Raw genomic sequence first — 25,400 nt, forward strand, 5'->3', positions numbered from 1 at the left:
CACTTGGCAGTTCTTTTTGGAGGGTCTATTTGTCTAGATGGTACTCTGTTTTTGGGATACATCGATATATTTTATTTAAGTTGCATTCAAAAATTTAATAGCTCATCATAACTCTACCAAATTATTTGTTTTGGGTGCGCATTTAAAGGTCAAGGGAAAATATAAATATTTTAAATGTATAAAAAACAAGAATACATTATTTTAAAATTGTTTTTATCTTTAATAGCAATATATATAACGTATACTAAACTAAAGTATTTGGAAATGTAGCTTTTTTTGATTTGGATAAAATGATTAAGATAATTTAAATATATAATGGAGTTATAAAGTATATTAGGGATTTGCTCGCCTATTGCAAATTATTGTAAGCTCTTGTTCGACCAGGCTTTGATCTTAATTACAATTATCTCACTGATAATAAAATGCTGCACAAGAATCGAACCACTACGAATTACTCATTTTTTAAATCCAACTACGTCCCACACTGCCAGACCTGCGTTTGGTGGACTTGTCGCCCAGGGAACTGGCAGCCTGATCCTTGCGTCCCATCACAGGCGAACTGCCGGATCCGATGTTACGGATAAGCAGCTTGAGGCCACGCGCCTGGGCGTCGCTGGCCTGGCTCACGCTGTTCGCCTCGGAGGCAATGATGCAGAAGTCGTCCACGATGTGGCCGGGCGGACTGATGTCGAAGGGCAAGATGTCACTGAGGCTCTGCTGCTGGCGGTAGACGCTGCGTCGCCGGGCGGCACCATCTCCTCCGCTAAGGGAACTGCCGGCAGCAGAAGTTCCCGGCTGCTGCTGGGTCAACTGGTGCAGCTCTTGCTGCAGGCTGAGCAGGCGAGTGCGCAGCCCGGCGTTGTCCTCGCTGAGGCGCTGCATGTGGACCGCCTCCTGCTCCGCCCGCACAAATGTGGGCTGCGGCAGGCACTGGTAGACGGTGGTCAGGAAGTTGCGCAGCGACAGGAGCAGCGTGTCCTGCCACTGCTTGGTGAAGAACAGCGCGAAGGTGGGCGACTCCTCGGCGTTCCTGCAGAAGGGGAAATCTGCAAGGAAAGGGGCATTGTGAGTACTACATGGGCCAGCGGAATCTGCAATCTCAACCCACAGAACCAATCCTTCCATTCGCTCTGCTGCTGCAGCTCGCCTGCCATCTTGGTGAAGAACTCGGACACCTTCTCGGCACGATTGCTGCTGTAGGCAGTCACCAGGTAGTATTTTAGGAGGCTGTTTTCCAGTTTCTTGACCGCTGGGGGAAGGATTCGTCATGGTTAAGCTGTGGCATTCTTGCTGGAGGAGAACTCACCCACGGCGTAGGTGTGCTCCAGCTTGGAGAATATGTTGTTGTCCAGGTGGAACCACAGACTCCTGAGAGCCTGAAGGTCGGAAGTTTGCACGGCATTATTGAATTGCTCCAGAATCCTCTCTGCCCGAAAGTGCTGATCCTTTTCCGTGCGCTGCTCCAAGTCGAGGGCCTTTAGGGTTCCAGAGAATCCACGGAAAACCAGGTACTCCCTCAGGAGGTTGTCCAAGAAAGCGACTTGAGACATATATTTTGTTTTTCTCGGCTGCCTTTTAAAGGTTTTTTTTATTTAAAATGTAAGTTTTAGAATTTGTTGTAATAGATGCAGACCAAACAGCTGGTAAAGCAGAGTTGCCAGATTTTGAAAATATGGACTTGTTAGAAAGAAATAATAATAATAATAAAATTCTACTATTATTTAAATACTTTTGGAAAAAATGTGTTTTTTATTTATAATACTTGTTATAAAAAATTGTTAAATTCATTTAATAATTGAATGGTATATTTTAAAAAACCCATGGCATGTTTGAAACTTTTCCATGGTCACACTGATTTTGCGAGCACATTTTGTAAACATTAAAATCCAAAGATATGCACAAACGACGTACTCCCAAGTCCATAAATAAGCCACCACCAATTCAGGGACCAGTTAAGAAACCCACGCCGGTGGCGGAACCATCAGTCGAGGAGGACGTGGTGGCCCAACTGGAGGTGGAGCTCTGCTGGTGCGTGGAGCAGTTGCAGAATGCCCTCGACAGCGGCAAACTGAGCCAGAAGGCGGCCGAGGATACCGCCAAAAACCTGAAGATCCTAAAAAGCCCAAAAGCCCCATTGATAAGGAAGCGCCAGGTGATGAAGCTCTCCATGGGCGATTACCGGTCGAAGATGCAACAGGAGGAGCAGAAAATGGCTCTGGCCGCCAAGCAAGTCAAATTTACTCCCACCGCTGAGACAACCAAAAAGTCCAGCTTTGTGAAAAAATCTGCCCTTCTAACATCTGGAAAGGACTTCCGCTTCGACTTTTCCTTGCCCGCCGACGAAACGAGTACAGAGGAGTCCCAGCCAGCTCCCAAATTGCAGCCCACTTTCCAGGAGAGTTCCGGGAGCCCGTTCAAGTTCAACTTTTCCATCGAAGAGGATTCCGCCAACGATATTAACTTCAATGGTCTAACGTTAAATAATTAGTTACAACTAAAGGGCATAATTGATGACTGCTGTTACTAGTGCCGTTGTGCCACTTTCTACTTCATATTTAAATAAAAGGTTTATTATAAAACAACATAGTTATATTAATTTGCTTTCTTTTGCAGAAAAGTGACCAAAAACCTTAAGTGTTAAGCCCATTTTTACAGACAATCCATTTTGAAGTGGTATATCTCTAAGGATTGTTTTTTTATGACAAACCTTTTTTAAAATATCCTAAAAACGACTGTGGTATTTCTTAACAGTCTTTTGGCTAAAGTCTCTAAAAATCTGCATTTAACAATTGGTTTGTAATTTCGGGGCGAAAATTACTTTGCAGAAAAGTGGCTAATAAGCTGCAGTTATAATTCTGTAGCTTATCTTACGGACATCCTATTCTAAAAAGGTATAGTTTAAAGTCTGGTGGCTTTGGTCGCTAAAAATCTGCTTTTAAAAATTGGTTTGTAATACAGGGGCGATTTTTTGTAATTTTAATGATTTCTAAATTTCTGAAAAATGACTGCAGAAAAGTGGCCAAAAAGCTGCCTTTTTAATTCTGTAGTTTCTCTTACAGACATCCGATTCCTTAAAGTCTTTTGGCTTTAGACTCTAAAAATCTGCATTTAAAATTTGGTTTGTGATATCGGGGCGATTTTTTTGTAATTTTAATGATGTAACCCCTTTCTAAATTTCCGAAAAATTACTTTGCTGAAAAGTGGCCAAAAAGCTGCAGTTTTTAATCTATAACTTCTCTTACAGACATTTGATTTCATATCTTTAAAGTCTGGTGGCTTAAGTCTCTAAAAACCTGCGTTTAAAAATTGGTTTGTAGTATCCCGGCTATTTTTTTGTTATTTTGATAATGTAACCCCTTTCTAAATTTCCGAAAAATTACTTTACAGAAAAGTGGCCAACAAGCTGCAGTTTTAATTCTGTAACTTTTCTTCATGACATCCCATTCTGAAGGGGTATATCTTTAAAGTCTTATGGCCTAAGTCTCTAAAAATCTGCATTTAAAAATTGGTTTGTAGTATAGGGCCGATTTTTTTGTAATTTTAATGACAAAAAACCTGCAGTTCTAATTCCATACCTTTTCTAACAGTCAAATATATATATATATATATATATATATATATTTTATATCTTTTATCATACCTTTTGCATGCTGAAAGCTCGCGACTTTTTTACCTTGTTCAGAGATGTATTTGTTTGATATTTTTAAATTTAAAACCGATGACAGAAGTGTTTTCAAAATAAGCATTGTACACATATAGTATTCCATTGGATTTATGATAAGGAGTTAAAAATTGTTAGTTATTGAGGGGTTCTCTGTAGTTTAAACAGTTAGAAATAACTTATTCCACCCAGTGTTCTGGGATTTTATTTATAGCAGCACAGAGAGCACTTCCATGCTATATAAACGTACGTCGATCATGTCGGAAGACGACGGATTGCATGAGATGTGCTCAGTTCGCTCCGAATTGCCAAATGGCACACAACGCCCGCATCGAACACACTTCCTCCGAGGGACACGAAGGGGATGCCACCTGCGTAGCGTATTTCGATGGGCAGCTGTTCTCCGGAGGCGCTGACGGCAAAATCAGAGTGGGTATCTGGCGCCTCTTAAACTCTCCTCTTGGTGACCCATCCCCTTGCAGATCTGGTCACCGGAGCTGCAACTCTTGGCCACTGTGAACGCTCACGAGGCTTACATATACTGCATGACCATCAACAAGCACGGCAAAGTATATTCGAGCAGTTGCGATGGCCAGGTGCACTTTATGCTGCCTCCTTATGACGAGGAATCGGTGCAGGAGCTGTTCCGCTGCGACGACGCCATCCAGGCGATGTACTGCGACGGATCCGTGCTTTACACGGGCGATGACAAGGGCGTGGTGACCACCTGGAGCAACGACCGCATGCTCTTCAAATACAACCTGGTGGAGGAGGTCAAGTCGCTAGCCGGCGAACAGAAACTTATTTACACAGTTCGCGACTTGGACGTGGTGGTTTCCCAGGTGGCTGAGGGCAAGTCCGGCAAGTACAGCAACAAGGCGGTGATCGCAGGCAAGTCGCCACTTCGTCTTCTCGGCCCACTGGTGGATGGGAAGCGCAGCTACCTCGCCTTTCCCGATCGATCTGGGATGGGTCTGCAGCTGGTCAACAATCTTCCGCAGCAACAGTATGCCCAACTTTGGCACATACCGGTGAGTCTGCTTTTTAGGACTTCTTGTGGGTCCAAATAAAAATATTTAAATTAATCTTTGATTGAGTTATAGGACTGTCACGAGTGGATCGTTAACGCCATCTGCGGGGATGACACCTATTTGTACTCCGGCGGATATGACAAGAAGGTGAAGGCATGGACCGATCTGGGATCCGTACAGCCAAGAGCCCTGGGCGAGGTGGACGTGGGCAGCTGGGTGAACAGCATGTGCTGTGGCGACAATAACATTGTGTATATAGCAAGCAGCGATGGATTGATACGCAGTGCAAAGTTTGTATAGTTTTTAAGCCATCTTGTCATCTCAGAAAACAAAAAAAGCTTTATACGGTAAAAAGAATTTATTAAAAACCAGAATAATTAGAAACTGGCCTGGTACTCTTGTCTGTGCTCCAGGCTGTCAAATCCCACCTGGGCCTCGATCCAGCGCGCCACGGTGAGCAGTAACTGCTCGTTGAGGCTGTTGCTCATCAGTTGAAGGCTCAATGGCAGTCCAGCCTGAGACAATCGAATGGGTATGGACACAGCGGGAACACCAGCCATGTTGGCTGGCTGAGTGCAGAAATCCTGCACCGCGCACTGGTCCCTGTTAGTCAGCGAGGCGAATTCCTTGTACAGTGGAGCCTCTGTGAGCGTAGTCGGTGTCAGGAGGATGTCCACGCGTTCCTCTTTAGCAGATGCCTCAAACACTTTAACAAAGTCCTCTGCGATTAGGCGGCGCACCCGCAACGCCTTCTCAAAGTAGTGGTCGTAGTTTTTCCTTAGTAACAGAAAGTTTCCGGTGAGAATGCGTGTCTTCACCACCTCGTTAAATCCCTCGGCTCGGGAAAGGGCGTACAACTGTTCCGTACTGCGCTCGTCGGCGGCCCGATGGCCGTACTCTATGCCATCGTACCGGGCCATGTTGCTGGCCACCTCACACTGATTGAGGATGGAGTACACGAATATACTTGCCGCCGTATTTGGCAAAGAAACCTGCCGCACGGAGGCTCCGCTGCACTCCAGAAGATCGGCTACCTTGGACCACGTTTCCAGCACCTCGGCGGAGAGTCCCTGGCAATGGTATTCCTTTGGTATCCCTATGCGCACAGTGCTCAAGTCGATTTGCCCGATCTCTGGCAGTTTTAGCCTTCTGAACGGCTGTCTGATGGTTGTGGAGTCCAATCGATCGGGTCCAGCGACTGCATTAAGTACCGCAACGCAGTCACTGACGGAGCGGGTAAAAATGCCAGGCACATCCATTGAGTTGACCAGCGGGATGAGGCCGTGGCGGGAGATCAGTCCGTAGGTAGGTTTTAAACCCACCACGCCGCAGTAGGAAGCGGGATTCCGCGTAGAGCCACCCGTGTCCGAGCCAATTGCACTATAAATTGATAAATTAGTTGATAAAAGTATTTTAGAACATTTTATATTTTTAAAAAAGATTAATTCAAAGTTACTTATAAAGAAACAGCAATTCAGCTTTAAAAAATGTTAAAAAAAAACCTGGTACCCTTATGCAAGGGTTTATCAAAACCGAAAAGGAAAATAACCTTTTTTTAAATTGATATTTCAAAATTAAGACTACGTTAGCCATTATTCCAATATTACTTCGGGTTACCTGGATACCTAATTCCTGGTAATCATCACGATTTCATTACATACCATTTATTATTTTACATTCTTTTAATATGCAAGTTCCTTGCCACAGAGTTAAATAGATTTACTCTTAACGTAACAAGCATTTTTCAAATTAAAAAAAAAAAAATTAATTAATTAAATACCGAAAGAATACCGCATCGAGTGGGCAGCGCCACCGGCCAGCTGACAAAGTGCGACGAACGGTCACACTGCGCAGCTGTCAGAAGTCAAGCGATCAAGGGAAAACTCGATTATTTACGAAATTTTGCGACCTGAATTGCTGCCCCCGAAGCGATGTCTGCGCTCATCCGTCTGACCAGCCGCGCCGTGGCGCTGCAGCGTTCCCTGGTTGCCAACCAGGCGGCCGTGGTGCGTGCCATCAAGACGTCCCCGAAAAAGGATGAGACCATAGCGGCCCCCGCCTCGCTCTCAACGGAGGACTTCGCCAATCCCAGTCCCAAGAACTGGCAGAGCTATGGGTTCGACTACAAGGACCAGTTGGAGGACCGCAAGGCCACCAAGTCGACGTTCTTCGTCACGGTGACGCTGTGCCTGGTGTGGGGCACCTTCTACTGGGCCTACCTGCCCGACACCCAGTTCCGCGACTGGGCCCAACGCGAGGGCTTCCTGGAGCTGCGCCGCCGCGAGCAGGCCGGCGTGGATCTGGTCAGCCCCAACTACGTGGACCCCGCCAACATTACGCTGCCCTCGGAAGAGGATCTGGAGAACACGGAGATCATCATCTAAACATTTAGTGCCCCTATCCTTAGTCTGTTATGTAATGCGAATGAGAAGTGCGGTCAGTGCGTATCTGCATCGTTGCCCGTTAATAAAATTGCAAGTCTCGGCGTGGACAGAGCTGGCAATTCGTCCTTTGGTGATTAATTTCTCTTAAATATGCTACTTTTCCCTTCCCTCTGCATTTGAGGTTAGGTGGTCAAAACATAAACAACAAGTACTCACGCATAACACAGACCAGCGGCCACGGCAGATGCAGAACCTCCAGAGCTGCCGCCCGCTATGCGCCAGTTGTCCTGGTCGAGGTCCTCGCTCCAGATGTTCTTGGTCGGTCCGTACAGGGAGTCCACTGTGCCGGCGCCCATGGCAAACTGATCCATGTTGGTCTTTCCCAGAATTACAGCTCCAGCTTGTTTGAGCCTGGAGCACACAGTGGCATCATAGGGCGGCACAAAATCCTGCAGCATCCTGGCAACAAGGAGTATAACATTGAACATCCTGTTTTATTTTTTTTTCTATTGCTTCCTACCGCGAAGCACAGGTGGTGTGGACATCCTTCGTGCAAAAGTTATCCTTGATGGCAATGGTAACTCCGTCTAGGGAGCCACTTGGCTTTCCTTGCTGATAGCGCTCCTCTGAGTCCTGGGCCTGCTGGATGGCCTGTTCCGGTATGAGGCGTACAAAGGCATTCAGGGTCTTCCAACGAAGGGCATCTTCCAGGGCCTGCTCCGTAACCCGACGTGGAGACAATTGGCCATCCGCATAACTGGCCGTTAACTATTAAAAATCCTGGTTTATAAGAGTTTCAGCTGGATGATCAATTAACCCACCTGCTTAATGCTCCACTGTAAGTGACGCCGCATTCTTGTAAAATGGAGATCAGCGGGCAACGATTTTATTCACCCAATTCTTGGGAAGCTATTGGCGGAATAGATCATAACAAACAAATTGAAGTTGCAAGAATGGTAAGCTTATCTGGTATTTTTGTTTTTTAGGCACCAAAAACATGGTCACACTACAACTCAGGGGAGTACTTCGGGGGTTTAAGAGATTTTGGTTTGGAATATTAATTTTTTAAGCAATTCAATCTGCATTTTAAATCTAAAAAAAAAAAAATGTTCTAGTCACAATCTTTATTTTTCACATATGTGTGCATTATTTTGTGACTAGTTTTATTTTTTTAATATATATTTAAAAACTACTTGTCTGCTATTCAAAAACATTGTAGTAAAAAATCCAAATATAAACAGAAGCTTATTTGAGTTTTGATCCCCACTCAAAAATGTTTTCTGGCTACGCCACTGCAACCGGCAGCTGTTATTGATTAGAGGAGCGATAAAAATCCAGCCAACTCAATAACTGGCAATAGGACAAGCTCGAGGTGCTTTAAAGTTATCTAACATCAATCAATCGCTTGAAATCATCTGAAGGGCCTGTGCGTAGCGGGCAAAGACATCCCAATTACCTAGAACATGGCCAAGCTGGACGAACGGATCGGCTTCATCGGGGGCGGAAACATGGCCTTTGCCATTGGATCCGGATTGGTGCGCTGCGGGATCGTGAAGGCCAGCCAGGTGCTAGTCTCCGGTCCTCACATCGAGAACCTGCAGCGCTGGCGGGACTTGGGAGCCGTCACCAGTGATGACAACTGCGAGGTCCTGGAGCACACGGACATCGTCTTCATCTGCGTCAAGCCGCACATGCTCTCGCCCTGTGCCGCCCAGCTCAAGTACAAGCACGTGCCGTCGGCCAAGGACGCCAGCAAGCTAATTGTGTCCGTGCTGGCCGGGACCAATCTCCAAACGCTGCAGGAGGAGTTCAGCTTCATGGGCAGCGCCGATGTGAAGATAATCCGCACCATGCCCAACACCTCCATGCAGGTGGGCGAGGGCTGCACCGTGTACACCGGCAACGCTCGCGTCTCCCACCACGACCTGGAGAAGATTCATCTGATGCTCAACGCCCTGGGTCTGGCCCAGCAGGTACCAGAAACCATGATCGACGCCGTCACCGGTGTGGCGGGATGCGGTCCGGCCTTTGTCTACACCATCATCGAGGCACTCGCCGATGGCGGAGTCAAGCAGGGTGTGCCGCGCCAGATGGCCATTCAGTTTGCCGCCCAAACGCTGCTGGGAGCGGCTAAGACGGTTCTCCTCACCGGCAAGCATCCGGCGGTGCTGCGGGACGAGGTCTGCTCGCCCGGCGGCTCCACCATCGTGGGTGTCCACGAGCTGGAAAAGGGAAACCTTAGGTGGGTGGCACTAGGTCAGTTTACCCGATCTTTGTAAGTATTGCTCCGCTTTTTCAGGGCTACTTTGATTAACGCAGTGGAGAAGTCCTCGCAGCGCTCTGCGGAACTGGGAAAGAAGTAAGACTACGGCTACTCCGAATCCACCATTGCTCTCTAAACACTTGGTATTGATATTACTATTATGACTAACATAAAGCTTGAGTTTACTCGCGATCCTTTTTGCTTACGTACTCCACGCACTTCGAGGGATCGGTTGGGAAGTACTCCTGGCACTTGGTCATCAGTCGCTTAAGCCCCTGAATGTACTTGCGCTGCGTCTCGTCGTTCATCACGTGGGCCACGTTCTTGGAGAAGATCTTCTCGCGACCCGTACGAGCGTGGATTCCCACCATGGTCACGCCGATGGGCCACGGGGCGTTGCCGATGGCCATCTCCAAGTAGGCATCGCTGGCGGTGATGTAGTTGCGGTTGAGCAGGTGCTTACAGATGTCCCTCAGACTGTCGAGGATGTCCTCGGGCAGGGTGTGGTGCTTTAATTTGCGGAACAGCGGCTTTACGTACTCTTTGGTCTGCGTGTAGATGACGCGGGTCATCTTTACTTTGGTGGACATCTTCTCATGCTTGCTGTAGTTGGCGATCTGGTCGTTCCAGAGCTTTAGCAGGAAAGTGAGCAGCGTGATGATTACGTCCATGTCGTAGTCCTTGTTTCTGCCCATCTTCTGAGCCATTGTCTGTATGCTCTCCCACGACACAGATTCGTCCAGCTCGGCGAAGTCCGACTTCTTGTCCTCCTTGGGATTGGGTGCGTTGGCGAACATCTCTTGCAGATAGGCGGCGTCCACCTGCTCCATGGCCTCCTGGAAGTCGTTGCGGAATCCGCGATTCGCCTCCGGCTGCGAGATCTCGCACTGACGCAGTCTGTCGAAGGCCTCGGGCTCCGTTTCGCCGAATATCAGAATGGGCTCGCCGCGCTCTCTCAACCTCCGGATGACCTCTGTACGCGGCAGTATATTCTGGCCATCGGCCACGAAACTGTAGGCTCCTTCGGTGGTCTGTCCTTGGGCCTCCACGGACTCTTGCTTCTTGTAGCCCACCTTTTGCAGCACCTCCTCCGTATCTTTGGCGTTCAGGTCGCCGCGCCTGAAGTACTTTTTCTTGTCATCCACCAGCTGCTTCTGCTCCAGCAACTTGCGCTTGCGGGCAATTTCTGCTTTTAGGATATCCATTTATCGGAGATTTGTTATAAACAATGTGGTGTAAACAAAACAAAAAAGATGCAAGATGTTGTAGTGTGGCCAGCTTGCGCAAAATACTATACCAGGGAATACAATTGCGGTCACACTAATAGCAAAGCTATTCCAAATAGTGAATAATTTATATTTTGAAAAGTCATTGTTATAGGTTTATTAATTTTAAATACTTAAAGTATTTTTTAAAAAGGTATTATATATAAATGTTATTGAGATGAAATTATTAGTTTAAACCCACTTTAGAGAGTAAAAACTATTACTTATTTTTAAGTAATGTAACCAAATATGGTATACAACAGTTCCACTAATACAAGATGAACTAAAAAAAAAAGTTTATTTTAACACCGTGCTTCATGGATTTTCTAGATTTATATTTACGGTACATTCTTGACAACCTAGATTGTTTTAAGCTACATCTCTGGTCACTCTGGCCCCAAATCAATAAAAAAAAATACATTATTTTTTAGAAAAGCACTTTTAAGGACAAGATGCCAAAGAAAATGGGAATGAACTCGAAGGCGGTGGAGGCCCGCGAACGCAAGGAGGCCACCAAGAAGGCCACGCAGGACAAGAAGATCAAGGAGGCGGAGGACCGCCTGTGGCACGATGACGACAAGAATCTGGCCAAGAAGCAGCAGCGCAAGGACGAGGAGGAGCGCAAGAAGGTGGAGGCGGCCAAGCGAAAGGCTGAGTCCAAGGCGCTTCTGGACCAGGAAATGAGTTCGATCAACACGCAGCGCAAGCAGCCGCTGGCGAAGATCAACCGCCAGCAGATTCTTGAGGAGATCGAGAAGAAGCAGCGCGTGATCGAGGCGATCAACGAGGCCAACAAACCGGCGGCCACGCGAGTGGTGGTCCAGAACCACGTCGAGGAGAACTTGAACCGATCCATGGCCGATACGGATGTGGCCTCCAACATTGACGAGGCTATCGTGGTGCTAAGGTTGGTTCCCCTAATGCCACTTATTGAAATGTATCTTAATATCTTTGATTGTTGTGTTTTATAGTGTAAAAGACAGCGAGGACGACAAGCATCCCGAGAAGCGAATGCGAGCCGCCTACAAGACCTTTGAAGCCAATAACCTGCCCCGCATCAAGGCCGAGAATCCCTCGCTCCGCATGTCACAGTGGAAGCAGCTGCTGATGAAGGAGTGGAACAAGTCCCCGGACAACCCGTTTAACCAGGCTCGCTAAATGCTAAAAGGACGAATTTCACCGAGCGTTCGACGAGTGTGCGTACTCTAGTGACTGTTTGCTGCCTAGCAGCAATGACTTATCATATGGTTCCGAATCACCCTTGAACTTCACGCACAATTTAGTTTATACATAAAATTGAGGACGGAATAAATGTATTTATTTATTTAAGCCCAGTGAGTAGAAATTGTGTTAACTGGGCCAGGGCTTAACGAATTTTTGTGTTCTATTATTAAAATCTCAATCGTAGGAAAGTCTACAAAAATATTGGCTTGATAATTGGAAAAGCTCCTGAGAAAACTTAAAACACAAGGGATAAATTCTGTAACATACTTAATACAGATAAAGTAATACACCATCCATAAGCTCATATAAAAAATTTTTGTATTAGAAGAGTTAGTTAAATTATTTCTTATTAATACTAAGAACTGGAGGATTTTCTGTTTATAAATACCTCTCCCTGGCTTGAATGCATTACCATGATTCTTGTGGTTTATGCAATATGTCAATACAATTATTCCAAAATCGGGCGAATAAACATAGCCTTCAAGTACTGTGCTCTAATAGTAATAGCCGCTAGCTTTCCTCCGCTTATTTAAAGCCCAGTTTTTATTCGCCACTGCCTCTTAAAACTTTGTGGCCCTGATCCGATTCCGGTTGCGTTTCTGAATGAAGTAATTATATGTATTGCTTTGATTGCCGTTGTCGTTCCAGCGTTTTGTCCATCACATTTTTTCAGTGGTGCAAAATACAGAGAATAATAAGTGCTTCCGCTTTCACTGTTTGCTGCTTGGAAGTTCGGTGGCGTTTTCTGCGCCAGAGCCACCAAAATATTTCGGCTGGCTTCGTACAAATGTACGTAACATCGGCCAGTTAAGTACGAGCTTAAAGTCATTAGGCACCTCTTTTTGCGCATTAAATGTGATTTTATAAAAGATATTAGGGCTTAATTGAGCGATTTTCCAAATAAAAAGTTTCTGGCCTTATGGCTTTGCTTGGTCACTTTCATTTGGGAAACCAATTGCTGTCTAGGGCCACACCATTGAGGTGGAAGTAGGCATTTAGGTTCTGCTTAGAAACTTTCTTACTCAATTGAGACATTAGGCTGTCAATCTTACTTTCTTATCACCCGAAAAAGCCGAAACAGTTATCGCCTTTATTGCGCACACATAAGATAGCCCTTTGGAAGCGGCTCATAAAAGCCGGGATTGCATAAAACAATTAAAATGTTCCACTGCAGTAGATTTGATTTTTGAATTTCCACCACCGGTTAAACGTTTACAGAGCCACCACCACTGTTAACCGTTTGCAACCGCTGGCAACTGACTTACCTGCTGGCTGTTGGCAGTTGTCGCTGGCTGTGCTTTCTTTTTAATAAAAATTTCTTTTGTCGCCGCGCAACTTCATTCAGTGCCAGGCCGTCGAAGGCAGCGGTCGCGTCGTGGTCCCCAGAACAGATTTCGTGAGAGAAATACAAATACCAGAAATCCAATATTGAACGCGAGCCGAGAGAAAAGAAAAGTGTGAGACGTGTTTGGATAATCGAATCGCATTTCAACGGAAATCGCAACAACGGTACGGTAATTGGTGTGTGTGTGCTCGGTCTTTTGCATTCGCCGTGAGTGAGTGCCAGTGTGAACTTTGTTAATTTTCAAAAACAAGCAACTTATTGTGGAATACATTGGGGCACTCAAGCCAAGGATATCAGCGGTTCAGAGCCAGTTTGCGGGTAAGATTTGTGGGTTAGGCGGTTAGGAATGCTGGTCGGCCATTACTGTTGCAGCAGCTAATTAGCATGCTGCACTCGACAAGGCACACACAGAAAAACTAACTGCAGCGGGTTGCTGCTGGTCACCAGCTGGAAATCAGGGCAGGCCCAGCAACCCACACGAGTTCGTGCCTTAAGTCTTTTGTTTTGCGACTGGTTTTTTTGTCGCCGGCCCTTGCACTTTGGCAGAAAAAAAGTTGCTCAGCTTTTTGTACCACAATAATTATGTACGCAAGTGCTGCCAAGAGTTGACTTTTTATTTAGTCTAGATCTCGCCATGGCTTACTTTCATCCCCATCAAATTCGGTTGACCTACAAATCGTGGACTACATGTTAATTGACGTTAACTTTTTTCCGAGATTCCGCATTCTGCCGGCCGAAAAAAAAATACGAGGTTCATTGACCAGCGTCTGGCGTTATGTAAAGTGCACAATAATTGAATTCTGGTAATGAATTCATACTTTGCATGGGATCCGACGGGTTGCGTGTTGGCGGCGGTTATGCACTGGGCGCGAATTATTCAATACACAGACGAGGAGATAACGAGATCAATTGGCGGGCAACCGTTAGTTAATTTATTACTTTCTCAAAAGGTCGGAGCAGCGTTCCCAATAGGCCGCTAAGGAGCCAGCCGGCTGATTTATAGCCATCGCTAGCGACCCAAATTGGCTACTATATGCTTAGCTATGCCAGGCCAAACATAAGCGGAATCAGAAACAGAACAAGAGCTTGAAGCCAACCACCCATTTACTGGTTGAAACGCGCGGGCGCAGTGCGGCAAATAGCGATTTCCAATGGTGCAGCCATTGCAAGTGCACTATTGCAACCCAGCCAGCAGCTGAGCCAAAAAGCCAAGTGACCATAAAAGAGCGGCCAGAGGCAGCAGGCCTAAACCGAATTACCTACGCGCGTACCCCATTCCCACTCCCCACTCCCCACCCAGATCTGGCCGTTTATGGGCGCTGCTTCTTCGGCCGAGGAAGTCACACTCCGCCACCAAAAACGAAAACGAACTGACAGCCTTGAACGATTTATTGGCTGCCCAGATCGGCGACGTGCGGCGATTCTACAAATGGGATACCCATGCATCCATCCATCGGCGAACATAGTCAATCATCGTCGCCCGCTTATCTGCCTTATCGCTCGCTGCTCTCTGAATTCGTCTCCCGACGAAGTGCATCCCCAGCACTTTCCTTTTTATTTGGGCCCGCAGTCTTGCTTACACAGTGCAAAACAAAGGATAACTGATTTCAAATAAAAACTTAAACATAATACAAATATTGAAAACATTAAAGCAAAATGAATATTTCATTTTTTCTGTATACCCGGAGTTTTGGCCAACTATTATTTCGCTGTCACTCAGTGGAGTCCGCTTTTCTGTACGCTTTTTCCTCAAATCAGCACTTGAGCAGTTTACATTTGATGGCTCGGACAGTAGACAGTACTTTAATAATAGCAATCCCATTGTAAAATTCATATCGTCCGCGCGCGCGCTTGTGTGCAGCGCATAATTTCCTCGCTTTGTGCCATAAGTTGTTGTAAATTTCGACTCGCCGTCGTCGACTTCATTAAAACTAATAAAACAGCAACAAATTCAAGTTTTGGAGAGTGTGTGTGGCATTTGAAGTGCTCGGCTTGAACTTCACACTCTGGCGGCAAGCTGAAATTTCACCATTTCTCTTTGAAGAACCTGCGAATGCGTATTATTGTAATTAAGATTTCAGGCACGTTGCCTTGACTTTCATTGCCATTTTTTAGACACGGTCAGCGGCTATTTCGGTTTATTGATTTTTTAATTTTAGTTTTAGTTTCTGCTTTTATTTGTTTGTCTTCTGGCCGAAAGAATGCGGCCTGTTTTGGCCAATGGGGCTATGGTTATTGTTATTCATTTCTATATGCTAATCGACACTTAGCATGTGGGCGTCACTTTCTATCTTGGCCAGCGAGAGAGCGGAAATCCGATCACGGATTTCCTTGGCCTGTGATTGCTTTCGGCTCACGGGAATTCGCTCGAAATTTCGTGGGATTGCAACACTCGAATGATTCACGAGACTTTGGCCAAGGTGTGTGCACTTGCCAACATTTGTTAACGTTAACTGCGGCAACAGGCCGCGCAGATCATAGCCGGGATTTATGACTGTGTGTGGTGTGGCCAAGAGCGATTACGCACCTTAAAAAGTGAAATTTATCGCGATGTTTTGTTTTTGCCTTTTCGTTTTTCGCCACAAAGAAATGCAAATTAATTCGTATGACTAAGACGGTGGCGATTTTGCGAATGGTTATACCTAAGCCCATCAAAATGGAAGCTGCCTAAGGTCGGGAAAATGACTCTCGTTTTACACGGAAAAAAATGCGATGATTAGTTTACAGAGAGAGCATAAAAGTATTTCCAACTTAACTAATAATTACTGAAAAACATTTGTCCTATATAAAAACCTACAGAAATCTATAAATTTTCAAAATTAAACTTATGTAGAATTTTTTGATCAAAAAAGATCCCATAGCTTCAATTCAACAAAAATGTTAAGATATACACCAAAACAAACAAACAGAAAGTTTAGTTCTAATAAGTGTGTCTTGAAAATAACCTACAGACAGTATTAAATTATAAGTATTAATACAATTTTAAATAATAAAACCACTATACTTTTTAGTTTTATTTCCATACTGAAGAGTCTAAAACTGTAGTCTTAACTTAATAAGTTTTATTCCAAATAAGTTTTATTTTGATAAAATTTAATATTAATTTTATTGAGAAACTTGTCATACCTAATAGCTTAAAATTCATGTAACAACAGTTTAGTTTCTATGACAATTTTTTTTGTGGGTGTAGTCATTTATTTGTGTATTTATGCATTTAAATACAACTGGGATTGGCGGGGCCAAGAGCATAGGGTTTCCGAGCCCAAGACCAGGCTCCGTCCACATTCCAGTCGCAGTCATCGCAATCGCCATCGTCTGTTTGTCCAATGATCGTTAACGGGGTCAGCTGTGCTACGTACACGGGTTTCAGCCGCTTCTCTCGCAGCCGTTGTTGGTTTATTTTTGTGGTACCTCCGTGGGGTATTGGGTATTGGGTATCTGGTATCTGCCTGGCTGATTCACCAAAAACGAAGAGAAATAAAACGAAACGTGCGGCAGACTGGAGGGCAGCAAGACTGCCATCCGCGGTATTTGGTATTTGGGATTACAAGTTGCCTCACAGGGCGGGAAGCGGTGCCAAGGGGGCAATCAAAAATTTCACTGATTTTAATTATTTTTGTTTTACGTCCTACCGTTCTGGTTTGGCTACTTTGCCGCGTGTGCTTTTCTTTTGCTTTTGCTTTTGCCTTGCCTTGGCTTGCGGTTAAAGTTGAGGCACAAATTCGGTAAGCCATAAATAATTCTCTCTGGCGCCGCACCACATCCACATCCAGCCGCAGCTTCAGCAGAGCAGCACTCAGAAGCTGAGCGAGAAATTTTCGGCTGGCAAAAGTGAAAGTTGCAGCTGCTGCTGGCCGTGCCATTGAAAGAAATAAGAAATGTAGGAAAGCGCCGAGGCCCCTCTCGCCATCGGATACAAAATGAGCTTGCTGGAGACAGTTTAAAGTCGGGTCTTAGGGTCTGGGCTCCAGATTGGCCCGGGTGTCTAATGACTCTGCTGGCTGCCCTTTGTCAACATTGGCTGGCCGCGAAGGGGGAATTAAAACTGAGCATTTTCGCTATTATGTGTTTCGTTTTGTCGTCGTAATTATGTTTACCACGCTTTTGATTGTTACTATTTCTGTGTGCCATTAAAAATTACACCTAATTGCGGTGGTCCGTAATGGACGTGCGACTTTTTCGGGGTGTCTTCCCCCAGACACTGACTTAAGGCAGCGGGTGCGATGGTCTGTGATGGGATGGGATGGGTTGGGTTGGGGGGGGAAAGTTATGATGTTTATGCGCCTCGCCAGCGTGATTGTGGGAACCCCGGGCGAAATGAGTTAATCAGAGAGCCTCGAATTGTGTAATGTGAAAGCAAAGTGCGGCAGGGAAGTGATTACGCTAATCCGCCGACTTCCTTGCCCAGGAACTGGGTCAAAAATCGGGCTGGGTTCGTTGACCGGCGGAAGGTCTTGGAATGCGGCGACCATAACTCGTTTCCATATTGAAATTTAATTAAATTAGCACTTTCTACACCGACCAGAAAGCCGTGCCTCACATATTGAATAATAATTACAAACAATTAGCACAGTGACCCAGATGCGTAAATTATGAAAATGAAAATGCAGCGCTGGCCGCCCAGCAAATTCCTTCGGCGGCGGCACTCATAATGGAAAGTGGCAATCAAGTGCGGCTCGATGTGCAATGAAACCGTGTTCGCATATTCAAAGACTTGTTGACAAGAAGTTTGTGTCTTGAGTCTTTCGTTTGGGTTGAGCGCGTGCTCAGCAATCCAGCGATGACAGGTTTTTATTTGGCATTCGGGGTTCTCTGGGAGGATGCTCAGTAGCTTCTGCTTCTGCTTCTGCTTGTGCTGTGCTGTAGCTTCTCTTCGGGTTGTTCTTTTTTATTAGCATACTGATAAAAGCGAACTTGCCCGTTCGCTGTGGCCATTAAACATGATGGAAAAAGCAAACAAGTTCCTAAATTGTGATCCAATTACCCAGTTAGCCAGTCAGTCTGTTGATACAAGTTCTACTTGGCCTTATGAATTATGGCCCATCGACGAGGCATGCAAAATTGAGACAAATGCGGCATTTGCATAACACTTTGTCGCTGCCGTCGAAGAACACAAGAAAGCACAAACGCTGTGCTGGCCAATTCATTGGCAATTCAAATGAAAGTTGGTAGCAAATCAGCCTGCAGTTAAATGGCCGGGCTCTTAGATCGGTGATCACTCGCCATTGTTTCGTGTAGCACATGCCGCATGCAATCGAGAGGAAATCTAGACCATAATAATAACCACGGCAATTTGGGGACACCACTGGCAATTGCCGCAATTGCACTTTCATTTGGGATTCTTGCCGCTCGCAGCGGTGTTAGCCTGGCCAAAGCCATGTACTGTTTGAATAAATTTCTACACGACGTGATTGACAGTCCGCTGCGATTAAGCGCATAATGAGGCACGCTCCTTTTGACATTGATGTGGCTGCCACTTCCACTGCGACTGCGACTGCTCTCCGGTGGTGAGTCAGTCATAATTAGCGCTGGGTATTTCGGCTGGGTGACATTATCGATGTGCCATGATTGAATGAAAGTTGAACTGTGGTTTTTTGAAAGTGAATTTCTTGTCACGGCAGAAGACGCCGCAAATCGAAAGCACTGGCTGGCTGCGGCCCATTCGATTTGGGCTCTTTTTGTTGCGGCAGAATATCGAAGAGCGTTAGACAATAGCCAAGACTATTGGCTAGGCTAGGCAAGCGGCTGCCGTTTAACGTTTGGCTCGTTTGGCTCGCTTGACATAACCACCACAATGGGCAACCACAGCCACAACAAGCCACAACAAGCCACAACTCCCAGACGGGTTTTCCACTCGCTGCAAAAACTGGCTTCTCACATTTGGTAAAATTTCACTTTTTCCTTTTATTTGCTTGCTGGCTGCGACTATTGCAGCAGCTTTTTATGAAAATCAAAGCAATCCCATCCAGCCATCCAGCCATCCAGTCACTTGCGGACCAGTGTCAGTGCCAAATTTGGAGTGCACCAGTTGGGTTAATTGTAAGCGACACTGCCAGCCGTTGTTTTGATCTGCAATCATAACTCGAAGGCTGCCACCGAATAGTACTCAATAGGCTCATTGTTTTGGCCAAAGCACTTCTCGCCAAAGAAGCAGACACGGTCCTGTCTCAATTAAGCCAACCTACGGTGCTTGGTCCGCTGACAAATTGCCGAGAGGCCGCCGTGTTGTTGTGTTGCTGTGTTGCTGTCGTTACTGGAAGCAGCAACACCAGCAACACCAGCAATCTCAACTGGCTGCAATTTTCGCACCATAAACGTGGAAGCGGTCTGTTGTCAAACTATTTGAAGTGACACCGGCCTTGTGCAGACTTTGAAATCAAGAGTGGTTTCGGCTTGGGCGGAAGGTTTAGCGATTCAAATTAAAGATTGCGTTTCTTTTCTCTCTTTGCAGTCAATCGAAATGGCAGGCGGTCGCAACTTAAGGTTGCTGCTGGCGCTAATGTTGCTGCTGGGCGCGGCAGCAACATCGAGCGGAGTGTCCACCACGGAGACGCCTTCGGCCCTGCTGCCATTGGAGGCACGAAGTGCTGATGTTTCGGGCGAGGAGGATGTCATCTCCACCAGCTATGTGCTGCCCAATCAGATCTTCAACGAGGGAAAGCCGTACTATGCCCGCCAGGATCCGGTGTCGGGTCAGCTGGACTTCAGTGCCAAGAAACCGGCCGGAATCCAGCCGGAGGCCAACGAGGTGGTGGATCCCGACGAGAAAATTGTACTGAGCGGCGGCAGCTCGCCCAACATTCATGACTTCTTGAACCTGCCCGTGAAGTACTCCTCGTCGAAGTTTGTGTACCCGCTGGTCTCCAGTTCCTATGCCAATTTGAAGTACCAGGGCAGCAACAAGAATTACATCACCAACAAGAAACCCACCTCGGTGGTGGCTCCTGTAACACCCCCACCGCCAAACTATCACAGTTCGAACTTCTTCACAGTGCCCACAACTAAACTAACTGCTGTGACACCCACTGCAGGAGCCTTCTATCCCAGAAGCCCCACTAGTACTACCACCACTACCTCTACAACCACAACCACTACGACAACAACTACTCGAGGAACTGCGCCGCCTTCAAGGAGACCAGTGAGCAGCACTACAACCACGGAGGCAACGAGTGCGGCACCCAAATACACCACCACCTCCCGCCGACCCATTCCAGTGCAGACGACCTCCACCTCCACCACGCCGCCACCACCGCGCACCAGCACCACCCGTAAGAAGTTTGTGCCCACCAAGAAGTACAGTCCCACGGTGCCCAGCACTAGTGGACGGCCAACGCCCAGTCACGGGGATCGGCGTCCGGTGAAGTCGTCGCCCAGACCCACACCCAGCAGCCAAGATGTGGCCCTCACCACGCACCATGCCACACCGCAGGCGGCCATCTTCCCCACAGAGCCAGCCACGACCACCAAGATGTACACCACCTCGAGCACCAGTCCGCCAGTGGTGTTCACCGAAGGACCCACGCCCCCGCCCGCCTTTAGTCCCATTCCGGGAACTGGTATTCCCAACCTAGATCCAGCGGATGTTTACCACACGCTGGGGCAGAAGAACACACAGGCCGAGGAGCAGCAGCAGCAGCAGATGGAGAAGCAGCAGCAACAACAAATGCAGCAGCAATACCAGGAACAGCAGCAACAACAGCAGCAGCTGTATCAACAGCAGCAACAATATCAGCTGCAACTGGAGAAGCAACAACTGGAAAAGCAGAAGCATCCATACCAGCAGCAACTGGAAAAGCAACAGCATCAGCAGCAGCAACAACAGGTGCAGCAACAGCAACATCAACCTCAGCCGCCAACTCAGCAACAGCAACCGTCTCCTCCCAAATCCCCCATGACTCTAAGCGATATATTCAACAGCCTGGCCGAAGAGGAATCGAATGTGGCCCAAAACTATCAGCAAAATCAGGGATTCGATGCCCAGGGCAACCTCATTCAGCCCATTGCACCCTCCAAGCCATCGCCCTTCGCCATGCAGCAACCGGGATCACAGCAGCAGCGACCCAATCCCAATGATCAGAAGGTGATCTCCGGCAGCCAGGAGAACTACAGCAACGAGTATGTGTCGTACCAAGTGCAGCAGCCAAACATGATGCAATACCGACCAGTGCCGGGCCAGATCAACAACGTGGTCATCTCCCCGGGCCAGCAGTCGGCCTCCTTCGTCCTCGGTAGTCAGGTGCAACAGGTCAGCGTGGGCCACCCCAGTGTAGGTGTGGAAAAGGAGCCCATGTTTGCCAAGGACACGCCCGGTGTGCAGTATGGTCAGGTGATCAACGAGGATATCGGCAACATTAAGCGACCTCTTCAGGAGCCAGCAGTGCCGACCAGCTACCAACAGATGCCGAGCCTCCAGCAGAACTCCAACTTCCATCAGAACGGAAATGTGGGTGCACCGGGAGCGCCTGAAGCAGTTTCCTACCAAGAGCCACCGCCAGAGGCACCATCTCCCTACCAACAGCTGCCCCTGATCGGTTCCAATAAGCGACCATCAAAGAAACCAGTGGCCAAGCCGGAGCAGCCACCGCATGTCTACCCACCTCCCCAAACCTCGACGCCACCTCAGACGCAGCCCACACCACCGGCAGATGACACAAGGGAGCTGCTGGTCTCCAGCAACATTCGCTTTCCCGCCCAGGGTGAAGAGGCGCTGGAACTCTCCACCTCCGCTGTGATGCAAGGTCCGCCGGCGGGACCCCACATCAATGGCCATGCCCAACCTCTCAGTCTGCAGCAGATTCAGAACTCCAATCCCGTGGTTTTCCCCAAGGCCAAGGACGAACCCGTTCCCAGCAGCACCAATGTGCAGATCCAGCAGCATGAAGTGCTTAATCTGAGTCAGCAGAAGACACCATTGGTGAGTTTTTTGGTCAGAAAGGTAAAGTTTTATGATTGAAATTTATTTGTATCTCCAGAAATTCCCTGCCCAACAGCCTGGACTTGGCGAGCAGCCCTCGCTCGATATGGAGCCACCTCCGCGCTATCCCACTACTTTGCCAGTGCCACAGGCACCGCCAACTCCTGGCAAGCGACCACTCGGACCACCACCGCCGTCCAGCTTTTACAATGAGTTCCAGCGGAAGCCACAGAACGGACCGCGTCCCAGCAACCTGCCCAATATTCTGCCACAGTTCCGTCCGAATGCCAAGATCTCGAGCGGACATCCTCCTGCACTGAAGCAGGAAGCGGGCAACATTCGTCTGCCGCAGCAAGGCGGTCCCAAGCGTCCTTACAATCCCTCAGTGCCGCCCCAGTTTGCCCACCGTCGCCAGCCTTTGCATCAACAGCAGCTGCAGCAGCAGATGCTGCAGAAGCGCTATCCCATGAATCGCATTTCGGAGTATCCCGTGGGTCCCAGTCCAGGAGGAGATGTCAATAGGAGGGTCTACAGACTGCCCCCGTATGGAGGTCAGAATGTACCCTACCTGCCCGACCACATGTACCCCCGCCGTCCCCATGGACCTGGTCCACTGAGATCTGTCGACGGTTATCCCGCCGAACGACATGCTCCTTCCGCTGAGCCCTACAAGACCATCGATGCCGAGGCCGCGGCCGACTTTGAGGAGGAGGACCTGGTGATCAACGATCCGCCACAGCCAGTGACCCCCGGCAAGGATCGCCTGGGAGTTGAGGAGACTAAACTGGAGCCGGTGGTCACCCTGCAAATGCTGCAGTCGCAGAAGAAGGCCGTCAGCCTGCCCGGCGATGATACGGGCGCCGGCGAGATCCAGGTCACGGCCGACAACGATCCCCAGGAGGCTGAGGCCTCCAAGCTCAGCCATCAGAAGTTGGATCCCAGCGGCATGTACGTAGTCTTTCCCATGAAGGGAGCTGAAAAGGGTCAGGCCGAAGGAGAGGCACCCTCGGCTCCAGCCGAGTACCAGAACACCCCATTCTCCGTCATTCGCGACCAGCCCCAGGAACCGATTCTTAAGAACAAGAAGCCACAGTCGCTGCAGCAGCACAACAAGGCGCAGCAGGGGCCCAAGGAGAAGTTCCCGTATCCCATCGAGAAGCCAGACCCATCCTATTCAGAGCTCCATCCCGAATCGCAAGCAGCTGTTCCCGGAGTGCTGGTGGCGCCGAGGATCATCACCGGAGCCCTGGGCACCGGCACTGAGACGCCTATCGCCATTGCCTACACGCCCACGGAACCGAATCCATTCCGCCACGAACAAGGACAGAAGTTCTCGAACATCAACCTGGCCACTTCGGTGATCAATGAAATCCGGCAGGACACCCAGACGGAGGAGGGCCTGAGCAGCGACTTCGATCTGCGCGGCCAGAACTTCGAGAAGGACTTCATGGCACCCTTCTACCCGAGTGTGAGTCTGGGCGGTGCCAGTGGAGCAGCAGCAGTAAATGCGGCAGCGCCGAGTAACTGGAACATTGTGCCCGGATCGACTACGGATCAGGCGGTCTATGAGAAGAATAACATAAACCGTGCTGATGTGGAGACCACGGAGGACAGGAAAGCGGAGGAGGAGCAGCCCACCGCCAGTCCGCTGACAGCGGAGAAGCCCTCCGAGATGGACAGTTTCCAGCCACAGCTGCAGGGTGGCTTCAAGCCCATTTACCCGCCGGGCTACCAGTACGTGGAGCAGGTGGAACAGGAGCAGATCACTGGGGCCAAGAGTGCTGCACAGGATCAGCCAATTGCACTACCCCTGGTGGGCACCACAGCAAAGCCTTCGACATCGGCCTCACCAATCAGTAGCAGCAGTAGCAGTAGCAGTAGCAGTAGCAGTAGCAGTTCCACCTCTACATCATCTACCAGCTCCACAACCTCGACGACTCACCAGCCCAAGGTAACGAAGTCGGATTCGACATTGGCCACCACCAAGGCGCCGTTGGTCAGTGCCAAGCCCACGCTGCGCAAGAAGTCCAGCTTTGAGACGAGCCTGGCCGCCTTACTCTTCGGCGACGAGGACGAGGAGGAAGGAGCCCGCAAGTCCGCCGAGCTGCCCAAGGCCAAGGTCGGACCCAGGAATGTGCCACGCATGGGTCCCAGGAGTCTGACGTTGAGCTAAGCGGGTGCCAAAAGAGCCAACAACACTAGTGTAGTCCAATTTTAGTTCGTATTATTTATTCAAAGTTTATGAGACAGCAGGGAGAGATGCCCCGCTTAGAGGTAGACCATGTGGTAATCTAGTTCTGTTCTACAGCTTATAGTTAGTAAGCTCACCATCCAGATACATTGACCAACGCCTCCAACGAACACCACATTACAACACACCACCCACGATCCCAGCGACTTTTGCGAGTCTGATTTGAAATGCGAGTGTCGTGAACTTTCTCATTGGACTCCCGAATCGTCGGAAATGAGATAAAAGCTTTTAATATTCAATTTAACTAAAACCTAAAATAGTACTCACATTTTACCAGATTATTGTACCATAGAAAACCAAGCAAAATAAACAAAATTCTTATATGATAAACCCAATAATTTCTTAAATAAATAAATAATATAAAATAAAATAAAAAGTTTATGGCTTTGCCAAAAGGGAAGTTCAATGATTTTTCAAGTAGAAACTCTTTCGTTATCTCTAGTTTTTCACATAGAAAGTTTAAGTGATTTTTAGAGGGAAAGGAAAAAAAAAAGAATTTTGAACGAACATATGTATTTATTTATTGTGAATATGGGGATGTTGGGCTCATAGGGGTTGGGGTACGGTTTTTAAATTGTATTTTATTTAATTTTTATTTTTCAGTATTTATCTATAATATTTTATGAATGTTATGTAAATCGAAGTAAAACTGACGAAGTCATTATTTTGCTATTTCTTTCTACCACTTTATAAATATTTTTTGTGCGGCAAAAACAAAAAAAAAAAAAATTTAGGTAAGGGGTTTGTTATTAAAGGAGAATTCTATTACCTTTTGAAGGCTATTGGCTCAATTTTTCAGTTTAATTCTACAGTTTGTTTCGTTTAAAAGCACGTTGTTGAAAAACCAACCAATCGATCCGTTTTCCCATAAAGTTTTCAATACAATATTTTTGTAGTTACTAATTTTTTTACCCTTAAAGCGTATCCTTTTATTGTTAAAAGTTGATTTACTAAAATATCAAAATATTAAAGTTGAAATAAATATATAAAAATATAAATACCCATGAATATTGGCAAATCAAAACATTTTCTGTTAACCGAATTATATATTGTAGTTTCACA

General features: G+C 47.4%; 9 protein-coding genes across 10 annotated transcripts; 6 read left to right on the forward strand and 3 right to left on the reverse strand.

Annotated features, from left to right (window-relative positions):
* Positions 1-26: 26 nt before the first annotated feature.
* LOC128251623 (WD repeat-containing protein 91) lies at positions 27-1,648 on the reverse strand. Its single transcript, XM_052978676.1, has 3 exons — positions 1,307-1,648; positions 1,109-1,249; positions 27-1,046 (listed from the first exon to the last, which is right to left on the reverse strand). Exons 1-3 carry the CDS (start codon positions 1,548-1,550, stop codon positions 463-465), a joined length of 969 nt encoding a protein of 322 aa, XP_052834636.1. The 5' UTR covers positions 1,551-1,648; the 3' UTR covers positions 27-462.
* Positions 1,649-1,846: 198 nt separating this feature from the next.
* On the forward strand, positions 1,847-2,582 carry LOC128251627 (UPF0488 protein CG14286). The gene has a single exon (XM_052978680.1). The coding sequence runs from the start codon at positions 1,895-1,897 to the stop codon at positions 2,486-2,488; it is 594 nt and encodes a 197-aa protein (XP_052834640.1). The 5' UTR covers positions 1,847-1,894; the 3' UTR covers positions 2,489-2,582.
* A 1,199-nt stretch (positions 2,583-3,781) lies between these two features.
* LOC128251624 (F-box/WD repeat-containing protein lin-23) lies at positions 3,782-5,080 on the forward strand. Its single transcript, XM_052978677.1, has 3 exons — positions 3,782-4,090; positions 4,144-4,692; positions 4,765-5,080. The coding sequence occupies exons 1-3, from the start codon at positions 3,941-3,943 to the stop codon at positions 4,990-4,992; spliced, it is 927 nt and encodes a 308-aa protein (XP_052834637.1). The 5' UTR covers positions 3,782-3,940; the 3' UTR covers positions 4,993-5,080.
* On the reverse strand, positions 5,060-8,050 carry LOC128251621 (glutamyl-tRNA(Gln) amidotransferase subunit A, mitochondrial). The gene is made up of 4 exons (XM_052978673.1): positions 7,898-8,050; positions 7,597-7,844; positions 7,293-7,535; positions 5,060-6,072 (listed from the first exon to the last, which is right to left on the reverse strand). The coding sequence occupies exons 1-4, from the start codon at positions 7,928-7,930 to the stop codon at positions 5,070-5,072; spliced, it is 1,527 nt and encodes a 508-aa protein (XP_052834633.1). The 5' UTR covers positions 7,931-8,050; the 3' UTR covers positions 5,060-5,069.
* Positions 6,509-7,195, forward strand: LOC128251628 (NADH dehydrogenase [ubiquinone] 1 beta subcomplex subunit 11, mitochondrial). The gene has a single exon (XM_052978681.1). It carries the CDS (start codon positions 6,624-6,626, stop codon positions 7,074-7,076), a length of 453 nt encoding a protein of 150 aa, XP_052834641.1. The 5' UTR covers positions 6,509-6,623; the 3' UTR covers positions 7,077-7,195.
* A 267-nt stretch (positions 8,051-8,317) lies between the features above and the next one.
* LOC128251625 (uncharacterized) lies at positions 8,318-9,531 on the forward strand. Its single transcript, XM_052978678.1, has 2 exons — positions 8,318-9,318; positions 9,376-9,531. Exons 1-2 carry the CDS (start codon positions 8,540-8,542, stop codon positions 9,437-9,439), a joined length of 843 nt encoding a protein of 280 aa, XP_052834638.1. The 5' UTR covers positions 8,318-8,539; the 3' UTR covers positions 9,440-9,531.
* Positions 9,486-10,618, reverse strand: LOC128251622 (pre-mRNA-splicing factor 18). Its single transcript, XM_052978674.1, has one exon. The coding sequence runs from the start codon at positions 10,542-10,544 to the stop codon at positions 9,522-9,524; it is 1,023 nt and encodes a 340-aa protein (XP_052834634.1). The 5' UTR covers positions 10,545-10,618; the 3' UTR covers positions 9,486-9,521.
* Positions 10,619-10,961: 343 nt separating this feature from the next.
* LOC128251626 (coiled-coil domain-containing protein 124) lies at positions 10,962-11,933 on the forward strand. Its single transcript, XM_052978679.1, has 2 exons — positions 10,962-11,511; positions 11,576-11,933. Exons 1-2 carry the CDS (start codon positions 11,057-11,059, stop codon positions 11,760-11,762), a joined length of 642 nt encoding a protein of 213 aa, XP_052834639.1. The 5' UTR covers positions 10,962-11,056; the 3' UTR covers positions 11,763-11,933.
* A 1,224-nt stretch (positions 11,934-13,157) lies between these two features.
* Positions 13,158-24,668, forward strand: LOC128251620 (protein piccolo). Of its 2 annotated transcripts, none has more exons than XM_052978671.1 (3): positions 13,158-13,491; positions 19,625-22,087; positions 22,146-24,668. In XM_052978671.1, the coding sequence occupies exons 2-3, from the start codon at positions 19,634-19,636 to the stop codon at positions 24,258-24,260; spliced, it is 4,569 nt and encodes a 1,522-aa protein (XP_052834631.1). In that variant the 5' UTR covers positions 13,158-13,491; positions 19,625-19,633; the 3' UTR covers positions 24,261-24,668. The 2 variants fall into 2 exon arrangements, with proteins under 2 accessions (XP_052834631.1, XP_052834632.1); XM_052978672.1 differs by having other exon boundaries at positions 13,158-13,337.
* Positions 24,669-25,400: the final 732 nt, after the last annotated feature.

The sequence above is a fragment of the Drosophila gunungcola genome, chromosome 3R, assembly GCF_025200985.1.
Source record: "Drosophila gunungcola strain Sukarami chromosome 3R, Dgunungcola_SK_2, whole genome shotgun sequence".
NCBI classification, from domain to species: Eukaryota; Metazoa; Arthropoda; class Insecta; order Diptera; family Drosophilidae; genus Drosophila; species Drosophila gunungcola.

What these genes read in the sequence shown, in the direction of transcription:
- LOC128251624 (XM_052978677.1), top strand. Translation starts at nt 3,941, where the DNA reads ATGAGATGTGCTCAGTTCGCTCCGAATTGCCAAATGGCACACAACGCC. An exon ending in GCGCTGACGGCAAAATCAGA is followed by an intron (nt 4,091 to 4,143) that starts GTGGGTATCTGG and finishes ATCCCCTTGCAG; the next exon opens with ATCTGGTCACCGGAGCTGCA. An exon ending in CCCAACTTTGGCACATACCG is followed by an intron (nt 4,693 to 4,764) that starts GTGAGTCTGCTT and finishes ATTGAGTTATAG; the next exon opens with GACTGTCACGAGTGGATCGT.
- LOC128251622 (XM_052978674.1), bottom strand. Translation starts at nt 10,544, where the DNA reads ATGGATATCCTAAAAGCAGAAATTGCCCGCAAGCGCAAGTTGCTGGAG.
- LOC128251626 (XM_052978679.1), top strand. Translation starts at nt 11,057, where the DNA reads ATGCCAAAGAAAATGGGAATGAACTCGAAGGCGGTGGAGGCCCGCGAA. An exon ending in GAGGCTATCGTGGTGCTAAG is followed by an intron (nt 11,512 to 11,575) that starts GTTGGTTCCCCT and finishes TGTGTTTTATAG; the next exon opens with TGTAAAAGACAGCGAGGACG.
- LOC128251625 (XM_052978678.1), top strand. Translation starts at nt 8,540, where the DNA reads ATGGCCAAGCTGGACGAACGGATCGGCTTCATCGGGGGCGGAAACATG. An exon ending in CTGGAAAAGGGAAACCTTAG is followed by an intron (nt 9,319 to 9,375) that starts GTGGGTGGCACT and finishes CCGCTTTTTCAG; the next exon opens with GGCTACTTTGATTAACGCAG.
- LOC128251628 (XM_052978681.1), top strand. Translation starts at nt 6,624, where the DNA reads ATGTCTGCGCTCATCCGTCTGACCAGCCGCGCCGTGGCGCTGCAGCGT.
- LOC128251620 (XM_052978671.1), top strand. Translation starts at nt 19,634, where the DNA reads ATGGCAGGCGGTCGCAACTTAAGGTTGCTGCTGGCGCTAATGTTGCTG. An exon ending in GTCAGCAGAAGACACCATTG is followed by an intron (nt 22,088 to 22,145) that starts GTGAGTTTTTTG and finishes TTGTATCTCCAG; the next exon opens with AAATTCCCTGCCCAACAGCC.
- LOC128251627 (XM_052978680.1), top strand. Translation starts at nt 1,895, where the DNA reads ATGCACAAACGACGTACTCCCAAGTCCATAAATAAGCCACCACCAATT.
- LOC128251623 (XM_052978676.1), bottom strand. Translation starts at nt 1,550, where the DNA reads ATGTCTCAAGTCGCTTTCTTGGACAACCTCCTGAGGGAGTACCTGGTT. An exon ending in GGAGCACACCTACGCCGTGG is followed by an intron (nt 1,250 to 1,306) that starts GTGAGTTCTCCT and finishes TCCTTCCCCCAG; the next exon opens with CGGTCAAGAAACTGGAAAAC. An exon ending in CGAATGGAAGGATTGGTTCT is followed by an intron (nt 1,047 to 1,108) that starts GTGGGTTGAGAT and finishes CTTTCCTTGCAG; the next exon opens with ATTTCCCCTTCTGCAGGAAC.
- LOC128251621 (XM_052978673.1), bottom strand. Translation starts at nt 7,930, where the DNA reads ATGCGGCGTCACTTACAGTGGAGCATTAAGCAG. An exon ending in CACACCACCTGTGCTTCGCG is followed by an intron (nt 7,536 to 7,596) that starts GTAGGAAGCAAT and finishes CCTTGTTGCCAG; the next exon opens with GATGCTGCAGGATTTTGTGC. An exon ending in GCCGCTGGTCTGTGTTATGC is followed by an intron (nt 6,073 to 7,292) that starts GTGAGTACTTGT and finishes ATCAATTTATAG; the next exon opens with TGCAATTGGCTCGGACACGG.